At 39.3% G+C, this 12,032-nt stretch overlaps 1 protein-coding gene across 1 annotated transcript in view; it reads right to left on the bottom strand.

The window, feature by feature from the left end:
- Positions 1–11,259, bottom strand: part of GRIN3A (glutamate ionotropic receptor NMDA type subunit 3A) — a 197,144-nt gene extending 185,885 nt beyond the window's left edge. The window contains exon 1 of the mRNA XM_075210905.1: positions 9,930–11,259. Within this exon, the coding sequence (XP_075067006.1) occupies positions 9,930–10,868 (939 nt within the window). The 5' untranslated portion in view covers positions 10,869–11,259. The remainder of the gene's footprint in view (positions 1–9,929) is intronic.
- Between the last annotated feature and the right edge of the window lie 773 nt (positions 11,260–12,032).

Raw genomic sequence — 12,032 nt, 5'->3', positions numbered from 1 at the left:
TGTTACAAATTTTGATAAAACTTTTTTGTTTCAAGCTCTCGATCAATTCCCTATTTAGATGTAAACGTGGAATACTTTGTATTTACGTAATGCTTAGTAAGTGTTTTTATTCTTGCTTTAGTTGCAGAAGTTTTCTCGCACAGACATAGTCCTACACCTTCTTGTACTTATTGCAAGGAAGATCTCTGAAGATTTTTAGAAATATTAAAGTGTAGGGACTGTAAAGATGATTCCAAAAACCTTACTTTTTCATTCCTGAGTTTCATGGTTGATTTTGAGATATGTTTTGGATCATTATCAACACGGTACTACAATAATTATTTTTTCTTGCTACACATTTTGATATTTAGCTGAATTCATTTTTCTTTCCACCTGTACAATATTTCCTGGGCACTAGTTGTAGCACAACCCCAAATTATAATAGATCTAGCCCCATGCTTAACAGTTGGTCAGGTGGTTTTTTTCTTCAAATGCTTCACCTGTTTTTCCCCAAAGACATTATATTGTGACCGTAAATTTGTCTTTCATCTGTCCACTTTTTTGTTTTATCTGTTCCAAAATATCTATTTTTTGCATACCTCAGATGTTGACTTTTCTGATGCAGTCATAGGAAAGGTTTCATTCTGACAACTTGCATTGTTAATTGTGGACCTGTGAAACACTACTCTTGTGCTAGCTAAACCTTTCAGCAAATCCTTCACATTGGTATGCGGGTTCTGTGTTACATATCTGACCAATTTATGAGCAGCTCTATCAGAGATTTTTTTATAGCACTTCCAGATCTAGCATTGATAACAGTTCCTTTTCATTTCCATTTCATGAAGTTTTTGATGGTGGAAATTCCAAGCTAAAAGCATTTCTTTTTATTGCCATCTCTGCTTAGAACAGACAATTATCTTTATTTTCAAGTTTAATGTCAGCTGTTTAGAGTAGCCAATAGTTGTTCAGAGTAGTGATCCTGAAAAGTTAGCGGAGTCAGAGTATGTATTCAACTCTGGAATTCTCTTCACCTGGCTTAATAAAATACCTAATTAATCAATTTAATTAAAGCCTTAAAAATTTATTGATAAATCAACTGGAAGGGTGCCAAAACTTTAACACATGGAAAATATCACTGTTTTATTTATAAATTTAGGTGCATTGTACCCTCTTACTATCTGAATAATAACAGAACAACTTATTTTTTTTAAAGATGGTATTTAATATTACTAGGGCTTTTCATATTGTTTGTTTAATATATGTGACAATTGTAACAGAGGTCATATTTTTCTATTAATGTTAATTAGCACTTGGTGTCCCCACTCACAGTGGGAAACATAGGTATATAATACTCTCTGTCTGGCACTTTGCTTTTGCATGTCCTTGATAAAAGTCTTTGCCGAGACCAAAACATTAGAAGAAAGACCCTGGGGTAAATGTATTATAGTACGATTTTTTCAACTAAAGCGGCGCTGCCTTGTAAAGGAAAACTTGCCTTTACAAGGCAGCGCCGCTTTAAATTTTAGCTGTCAACTCGCCAATTCACGTTGAGTTGAAAAAAACGGACTTTAATACATTTACCCCCCCTTTTGTTCATCTTTAAATGTAAAATTCTGGTCAATACAGATATTTTTATCTCGGGAGACTGGTAGCGTGAATGTGCAGCCGACAAATCTCCATCAGTAATGCTATCATGACTATATGGACCGGAATGTCTGAGGGTATATTACATATATATATATATATATATATATATATATATACACAAGTTAACCCATGCATTCTAGTCACATCAAGATACTTAAGGTCTTAAAAAGGTTCTTGTCATGCATTTGGGCCTAGCCCAGGCCTCCTCAGGGGTAGATCGTTACTTCCCGACGCAAGCGCTCTTTTTAATGTGTGTTCATGAGGTAAAATTACCTCACGGAAATGAGTTTTACCCCTCAACTCGTAAATTTAGCCTTTACTACCCCTCTCACGGGGAGAAGGGGGGATGATGGAAGGGGGGATTAACTGACTTGACTAATTTTTTTGTCAAATAATGTCAGTATACCAAATTTCAGGTCAATTGGATGAGCCCTTTCTGATAAAATAGTTTTTTCCACACACACACACACACACACACACACACACACACTAACGCACGCCTCTACACATGTGTGTTCATGAGGTAAAATTACCTCACGAAAATGAGTTTGAGCCTTACCAAATTTCAGCCCTTTTTGAATTTTTTTCCCACACACACTAAGAATTTAGTAGGTCAGTGTATAACTCTGCCCAGCAGGTGGCGCTGCAACTTGGTTTTTTTTTTTCCACACACACACAGACACCACTAAGCATTTACATATTAGATATATATATTACAGATTTAGGAGGCAATCAATGTAAAACCTACATTGCATGCCAATTTCTCCCATAGTTGTTTGCCACAGACTGGGTGGCAATCGGCTCACTTGTTAGCAGTGATTTTTTTTTTAGACATATTGAGCTTGATTAAAATCAGAATGCAACTTTCACAGAGGTTGTGGTTTAAAAATCGAAATTCCTATTTCAAATCCAAGTGAATCTCAAGATGTTGTAGTAGTGTTAGTGTAGAAAACTACAGAGAATAGTTGTGCGTGAAAACAAAGTGTCTTTATTATATACAAGAATCATACAGATAATTGGTGCAGTCAATGGTGAAAATGCAGATGCAACTGTCAGGGTAACCAGGTTAGCTGGGAAGATGAAGCAGGAAAGACTGATATCCACGTATAACAAATGAAGCAGGGGACATACATACAATATGGGATATACTGAGCGCATGCTTATTGCCAAGCAGCTGGTACCATATATAATGTGGGATATACCGAGCGCGGGCTTATTTTTCTCTGGTTTTGTTTCAAAATATTGCCTTTTTTTCATAGCAGCTGTCCATCAAGCCTATTTAAGGCACATTTGGGTGTGGCTCACAAGCCAGCCTTTGCTAGATGTAAACCTCTATACCTGGGAGGTGAGTGCATCTGATTTTAACTGCATTTTAATAGTGTTTAAAGCATATAGGTCAGTGCAGGACCTGCATATAATGAGGTACCCTTGACGTTGGGATGCAGGCATAAGTCTTTTGATCAAAATATGAACTAATACCTCATGTTTTTATTTTGCTAGATACACACAGATATGCAGTTTAAAGGATAAGCGCTGACAACTTTCTTTTTGTTTTGCTTGAAAACAAAGTGTCTTTATTATATACAAGAATCATACAGGTAATTGGTGCAGTCAATGGTGAAAATGCAGATGCAACTGTCAGGGTAACCAGGTAAGCTGGGAAGATGAAGCAGGAAAGACTGATATCCACATATAACAAATGAAGCAGGGGACACTGGATTACCAGGTACAAATGGTGAAGTTCATCTTCAGGTTACCAGGTTTAGACAGGAGGCATGAGTCATAGGTTAGTCAGGAGGCACTGGATGATCCACAGGAGAATCGGGCAAAAGGAGAGTCAGGCTAGCCAGGGGTCAGAAGTCGGTTGATTCACAATATACCAGAGAGTAAATAGGAGCAAGTTCAAACGTAGCCGGAGTCTGGGTCACAAGAAACGATTGAAGACGATGGAACAAAGCAGAAGACAAAAGCCAGGGAGAAGTCAAGATCCAAAAAGGAGTTTCACAGAGATATCAGCAGCAGCAAAGACCAACAAACTGGCACCAGTCTGTAGGAAAAGGCAGAAGTGAGACTCCTAACATAGCTTCCCCTTTAAGGAGTGGATTTCAGAAGCTCCACTGTCTCAATTTTAACTGTTGATGTAGTGTATTTATAACAAATGACATTGAAGAAATCTATGGTGTTATGGATAATGGGGTCATCAGGAATTAGAAGGGAAAAGGCCCAAGTCTGCGGCTACCCTCTGAATAATAATAATCATTAAACTTACTTGGTTAAACTAGTCTGAAAAATAAATTGGAGATTCTTCAAACTGTTTCATACATGGTTCATAGACTAGAGAAAACTGTTAAAGATCTCCATCAAAGAAAACTGGAGGAGGGTCTAAATGTTGAGAAGAAGAGGCCTCTGGACATTCTGGCTAAGCAACAGTCTCTGGACACTCTGGCTGGGCAACTGTCTTTGAGGAGTCCCCCTGTATTGGATGTCAGGACAGGAGTCCCCCACTGGTATGGCAGGACAGGAGTCCCCCACTGGGATGGCAGGACAGGAAAGATTAAGTTTGGATGGAGCAGATGGCACATCTCTCTGGGGTCTTAGGCTGAGCACATTTGACAGATGGCCCAACTGGGAACTCTTGACAGAAGGCTCAGGTTGTGAACACTTTAAGGAAGACTTGGGTTGAGCAAATTTGGCAAAAGACTTGGACTGGGCACATAATTCGGAAGGCTCGGCTTAAACACACTTGGCAAATGGCCAAGACTGGGCACACTTGGCAGAAGGCTAAGGTTGAGCACACTTGGAAGAAGGCCCAGACTGGGCATTTTACTTGGCAGGAGGCCTGGACTAGGCACACGAATAGGCAGGAGACCCAGACTGACCACTATGAAGCACCTCCAAATGAACAGCATTTTGAGGCACCTCTGACCGAACACCACTTTGAGACACCTCTGACCGAACACCACTTTGAGGCACCTCTGACCAAATATAGCAAGGAGGCATCTCTGGCTGAACAGTTCTATGAAGTATCTCTGGCTAAACAGTTCTATAAGTCCTGTCTGGCTGAACAGTTCTATGAGGCACTTCTGACCAAATAGCACTTTGAGGCACCCCTGACTGAACAGCATAGTGAAGCACCTCTGGTCGAATAGCACTTTGAGGAATCTCTGGCTTAACAGCCTGGAGTGACAGGACCCTCTCTGAAACAAGCAGGAGGGACTGGACCATATTTGGAGCAAGCTGGAGCGATGTCTTAGAAGCAGTTTTAGAAGGCAATCCCAACTTGAATTTGTTTTCAGAGTCCAGAGAACCCAGGGGGTAAACCTGAGGTGATTTGGATGTACGCAGAGGTCACTACACCAGGAAATGCACTGAGCTGGTAGAGTAGAAGCATAGATGGTTTACCCTTCTGTGCGTGTGTTCCTCCTCGGACAAGAAGGGACATGTGTAACCTGCCAGTTTGGGATTTGAACAGGTGCAGCACAGTTATTATTTTTATAACAAAGTAAAGTCTCTGGAGGATGTACTGAATGTTCTTACTGAAAAAAATAATTAATAGCTCCAGAACTGATATTCATGCAGGAACCAATCGTAAAGGAAACAGAAAGCTGTTTAAGCCCCTGTAGTTACGTTGTAAAAATCTGTGTTATCTGAGAGCAGATTTGTAAAATGTCTACCTGGAGCATCAGGAAGAGAGGAATCTCAGAAGAAATAGTAGACATGCTCTCAGTGATACTAAACATTGAGTTCATAATCCAACATACTATGTACCCTAGTTCAAGATCAGGAAGCATATGACTTGCAGGCTCTAATTGTTTTGGGCCAATTTGTATATTTATTTAGGGTTCCCAGCATGAAACCCACGGAGAATCAATGTCCTTGAAAACAGAGTGTCTTTATTTTATGCAAGAAAAATTGGTGCAGTGAATGGTGAAAATACAGATACAGGCGACAGGGTAAGCTGAGAAGCTGGGAAGCGGAAGCAAGAAAGACTGATGTCCAGGTGTAACAGATAAAGCAGGAGACACTGGATTACCAGGTACAAATGGGGAAGTTCATATTCAGGTTACCAGGTTTAGTAGGGAGGCACAAGGCACAGGTTAGCCAGGAGTTATGAGGCAGTGGATGATCCACAGGAGAATCAGGCAATAGGATGGTCAAGCAAGGCAGGGGTCAAATATCAGAGATCTACAATATACTAGGGAGTAAGCAGGAGCAAGGTCAAATGTGGCCGGGGATCTGGCTCACTGGAAACATTGCAGGACGATGGAACAAAGCAGGAATCAAAAGCCAGGGAAAAGTCAGGATCCAAACAGGGGTTTACAGAAATACTAGCAACAGAAAAGAGAAGCAAACTGGCACCAATCTGTAGGAAAAGGCAGCCTAATAAAGGTCAGACACACATGACCACGATCCAGCGCAGATAATTAGGGCTTACCCCTTGCAGGCAAGGAGAAATTGTCCAGCACATCTAGTAGCACAGAGGTACTCCAAACCTCACACAAAATGAAGACAGAGTCCTAACACGTAGACAGACAAAACAGACTGCAGTATACGCACAAGCATATGTGTAATATAAGGTGACATCCAAATTCATAGAAAGAAATTTATAGTGTAAAATAAATGAAAACCTCTAAATAGTATAATCATTAATAAAATTATGGTTGCTTTGAAAAATGTAAAGAAAAATATTATTTCTTTACATTAAGTACATAAATCAAGATGTTCTTACTGCGTACTGTGCATACAATGCATTTTTGTGCTATTTCTTACTTGAATACACATGTTCTTTGCTAGCTAATGGCATGCATACGTATACTTTTCTAAACAAAGACTATGCCATGCCAGTCATCACTATCAGTTGGCAGTTTCACCTGCCCTGTAACTGATGTAAATGAAGCAGATGAAACCAAGTGTACTTAAGAGAAACCCAGGCCTTGAATTGCCCGCATCTGAGTCGGCACGCCCTTACTCTACATTGCCTACGTCTGTCTCGTCCTTCCCACTCCATTCCACCCTTCAAGTCGTAGGCTGCCAAAAGTGTCATTTGCATTTTCAGACATGAATTGCATGCAATTGCATTCATTGGAACATGGTGCTATTCTGAGCATGTACAGAGCTATTACATGCCCGCAAACAGACTTATGCTGGAACATGAACTGCACATTGAGTTCATTAATATGACCATTTGTTGCAATACATACCCAATGACAGGCAGGGAAAACAGCTAAAGTAATCACCAGTGTTTTATGCATGAAAGAAATGACCTGTCAGATCATCTCTGCCACAGTGCCCCTAGTGCCAGAGCTTGAGGTTAACAGTACTGCATGTTAACACATGCATTACCAGGTAATACTTAATGAAATATAAAGTCCAATAAAAGAAAAGAAAAAGAAATGCTCAAAGATACAAAACCTAAAAAACACTTGTAAATTATATTATGCTTAAAACATTAACCAAACATCAAATAGAGCATCCCTATAAATGTTAAAAAAAAACATAAATAAAAAGACAAATTTTTATTGTGTTCTCATTTTTCCCGGTATAATGCCTATAAATTAACAGAGAAATCCCTATCTGTCCTGACTTAAAAATATATATACAAAACTTTGCATAGCTAGAGTAAAAAAGCAAAAAGTTATTCCCTGCAACATGAATGCAGAGTGAAAATATGAAACATAACAGTGCCTCTTAAGATATATATTTTGGAACAGACCCCTAGCAGCACATTTGTTCATTATTTTCAACTTTTGTATTTTACGACTAAATTCATGCATTGTAAGCACATTTAGGGTTTTAAAAAAATCATAAAATAAGGGGTTGTCATGATTGTCTTTATTACACGTGTCACTGTTGTACATTTCAATATTTTTATTATAGTGGCATGTGTAGTCACAAAAATGAACTCTCCCATATAAAGTACACCTGGTTGTGAAGATATCACATTGAAAGTAGAGGCCATTGCCCAATATCTGTCCCCTCTGAACCTGTGTAAAGCACAGATTCATCTACTAGAGCAGGGTTTCCCAAACCCAGTCCTCAGGGCTCCCTAACAGTGCAGGTTTTCTGGATCACATGTGACATAATTAGGACCACCTGTGGATCTGTTACAATGTGTCAGTCAGTAATGAATACACCTGTGCTCCAGCAAGGAGATATGGAAAACCTGCACTGTTAGGGAGCCCTGAGGACTGGGTTTAGGAAACCCTGTACTAGAGTGTATCTAAATATCTTATACAACACAGACTCTCATATTTGCATGTGGGCACTGAATGAGATACTTTACTTTCCCAACCCACAACCAGCAATGATTATCACAGTTTACCCAACAATTCCCATCAGAAGGAGGAAAAGTTTGCACCCAAGTAGTTGCCACAATGTTGATATGCTAAGTTATGTGCTTAACCACGATAAAAGGTGCATGCAGACAAAAACAACTTCATGACATTACAAAAAGACATTTGTTTTGTGGACCCTGCATTTAAGCACTTTTCTAATGACTCTTTCTGTGTGAATCAATTTTCTTATACCTGTGGTGCAATTTACTGCATCCCTGACAGATCTTTAATCTCTGTGGTTAATACAACCTTCACACTAACTAAGTGAAGGACACACCTGAAATGCAGTAAAGTAGTTTTATTTTGGGTGCATCGTACTCTATAGTAAGTACGGAGATAAACTAAACATACAGTATGTTATCTTGCAATTTAATGAGATCTCCACTCAGAGTGATTTTTTTCTTCTTCGCACAACCCTTACTACAACAATTTGTGGGATCCCAACACTCCCTAGTGCCTGCCCTGAACATTTTCTCCAAGCTGTCAGCAATTTTAAGTATGACCTGATTTTAGTCAAGATATCAATTAAAAGAGGTTGAGCACACAGTCATCCAATCAGCTTAAATCAACACCATGGGTTATCCTTCAACAAGTTCAAATTGTTCGGCAAGAGAAATATATCAAATGCGGGTGTTGCGTGCAACAAATCTCCCGAATAGTGTGATTCAAGGCTTAAGACTTATTTGGCTATAATTAGGGAGTTTAAGGAAAAAAAGTAAATATAGATTGGGGATATCCATTACAATTAATTTTTGTGAAAAATATAGCCCCCAAATAATGATTTATATAAACTGCTATGTGTAATTAAAATGTTGCCCCTATTAGTTAGAGAAAATTTATACTGTATCATAACCAGAAAGATGTTAAACTATAATGGCAGGGGCTTGTTTACACTTGTGGCTTTTATGACAGCACATTATGCAGAAGTGATGGTAAGCACTGTGCATTTCCTACTTTATGCTATTGGCAGTGGTATTCTAACCACTTTCCTTAAGCATCACACATCTGGTTTGTTAAGAAGACTGAAAGCACATTGTAGATAAAACTTAATTAGCCATCACCAGCCAGATGAAATCAATTCCTCCAGCATCATATAAAACCCTTCTGGACATGTGCTGGGAAATAAGCTGATTTATCAAGGACCCTTTGTAAACTTCCTTCCATAAAACCTCACCAATAAAGGACATGAGAAGGTTTGGTATATTTAACAAACTAATGACAAGTATAGTCCAAGCTGTAAAGCCTATTCAAATGTGTGACAATTGCAAATACCTACATTTAACATTCTATTAATATTGGTGTATATATATATATATATATATATATATATATATATATATATATTATAGTAAGGGGATAAAGTGTAATATAACTTTATAGAGGATTTTCACACAATAATATAGTACAGTGAGGAGCTAGCAGAGCAAGAAAGCATTTCCAGTGGTACATTTGTAAACAAAAATAAAATGACACGACAAGATTACAGTGCATCATCAGGAAGCAGCCTTTTATTATGTGTGTATAATTTGAAAAATAGAAATTGCAATATATACGTATGGTGGTATCTATAGTGCATATTCATAATTTTAATGTTAACTTGGTAAAAATGTCTATAATAACCACAATTATGAAATAGCATGAATACTTGATGATGTGCATAATATAAATAATACTTGTTTGCAACATGCTTTAGGTTCTAAAAGTGCTAGGAATTCAGAAATGCTGACAAACAACAGAACTGGTCACCTGGCAGTGTTAGCACAGCACAGCTAGTAGTATCTGAAAGGCTTTCATAGCTGCTTGGCTTAAAATGTGGGGAGCTATCCGTGGTCCTGAATAAATTACCAGCACAAAAATCCCATAGTTGCAGAGTTTACACTACAACCAGTGCAATTATATCCCTTAACTTTTAACAGAGTTCAAACAATACTTCATAAAAGAAGTGCAACTAAAACAATTATTTCTTACCTCGCTTTTTCGAGAAAACTCACTTCTCACAATACTAACGACTGGTATTTGTAAAACGGATGATATAAACTCCAATTCCAAAATCTCCCCTTTGCTTTGGGGGAACGCAATGATGGCACTGACTCCCTGGACCACTACCGTATGACAGACACTCTGTAGAAAGGAAACTGGATCACTACTCCAAGAAGAGCTGGATGATGAAAATGGGAAGATGGGCAGGTCCCCTAGCCCAGCTTCTATAGCCATTACCACTTCCAAGGATAGATTATATGGCAAAAGACCTGGCACCCGATTAAGGTTATCCACTGCCAAAAGTAGCGCATCCCTGGGAAACAACAGTTCGTCTCCACCTCTGTAGCCAATAAAACTCCTAGGACCATGGCTCGACTTTCTCTCCAAAGTGGTGCTAACCGGCTCACGCTTTTCTCCTTCCCTTAACCTGCTCAGCCGGTCCATCCCCTCAATCTCATCTGCATCTTGATCACGACCCGCACCCGTCTTCTGATGCCCGCTTTCATTTTCAGGCCAAGTTCTCGTGTATTGGGCAGTGATACCCCGTGTTTTCCAGGGCTGAAGCTGGACAGCACCGATCCGCACAGTGTGTCCAATTCTCTTCAGGATCTGGCAGGGCTGAGGGTGTGAAGACGAGCCAGGGACCCTGGCTAGCACCAGAGCACAGGGGATGAGCAGGCAGACCCTGCTTAGCGTCAGACACCACCTACTAAATCTCCACATCACTGGCAGAAAAGGCAAAAGAAGGGGAGAAGTACCAGCTGTAGTAACACAGTCACTATGGATGTCCTGAGAGAGAGGATAAATGTTCGTCTCAAGGCGTGTGATCAGCAGCAGAGCGCAGAGGATTCCAGTAATAACCTCATTCTCTCCACAAAAGTTCTCAGCTTGTCTATCACTGGACGCCTCTGTGGCTCCAAAAAACATGAGCAAAACAAACCACAATGTCAAGAGAGAAAGAAAGAATAGCCACTTGCAGGGCTCTCCTTACATCACAGTCCATCACATTGCAGGGGTTTAGATCTCCATCAGCAGAATACCCAGCAAACTTCTCCTTCCAGAGACGTGCACAACATCAACATAGAAAAGTCGCAGCTGAAATATGTACAGGGATGATATGCAGAAATAATCAAGGAGGATTCGTTATTTAAATTGAGTTAGAAACAATATAGTAGTCGTGAAATAAAACAATTATCTTGTAGAAAAATTGCTTTCTACTCTTTATTTTATTATTTCCTTTTAGTAAGTGGAATGCAATGTAATAGGTGATGCTCCTTTCCAGAGGAAAAGTTGCACGATGCCTGAAGGTTTTACAGCTAGTCTGAATGGTCGCTTGGCTGCGCTAACATACCACTAAAAGAGATAAATACAGGGGAGAACCCCACACCTCCAGCTGATTCTCCTGCGCACAGATCTCTGGGAAGTGTAGTTCCGGCTGGTTGGGAACGTAATGCAATGACCACCCAGTGAACTACCTTTCCCACATCGCCATTCATAAACCTCCCCGCCTCCTATCCTGCTGCAGTAATGAGCCGAGTTTTCAAATAGATGAGCGTTGCTCATCAGAGCTTTACAAGAGACCGTCCTGCGTCTATATTGTATTGCTGCATGCATGCAAAAATAATTAATTTTAGTTAGTCATTAAAGCGATTATGTAATATTATAACTGAGCATGTAGGACGCCTGGGTTGTAAATAATATTTCTTGGGAGCAAGTTGTACCATGTTTGGCAAACTGCTGGAACTGACTCATGATTCCTGTCATCTAACAGCAGAAAATGGGCAGACCAAAATGATCACGCAGTATCGATTAGAAATTCTACATCTGTCAGATTGATTATTAAGGGGTTGTCAAACAATAACTTGACATCTCGCTTGGTGGAATTTAAATATGTGTTTGAATTACTACAGTGTCTTTCTGCATTTTTGCCAATGACACGAGGAAAACATTTTTTTTTATCACAATGACAGTATATAGGCTGAAATTGATACTTTTAAACGACTTTTATATTAAAAAAACAAAAAACTAATAAAAATGCACCATAAACATCCTAGAATTTAGTTATCTTTTTTAATATTTTTTTTTGTATTA

Source organism: Mixophyes fleayi, chromosome 1 (genome assembly GCF_038048845.1).
Source record: "Mixophyes fleayi isolate aMixFle1 chromosome 1, aMixFle1.hap1, whole genome shotgun sequence".
Classification (NCBI taxonomy): domain Eukaryota; kingdom Metazoa; phylum Chordata; class Amphibia; order Anura; family Limnodynastidae; genus Mixophyes; species Mixophyes fleayi.
This window is presented reverse-complemented; position numbering and strand designations above follow the sequence as displayed.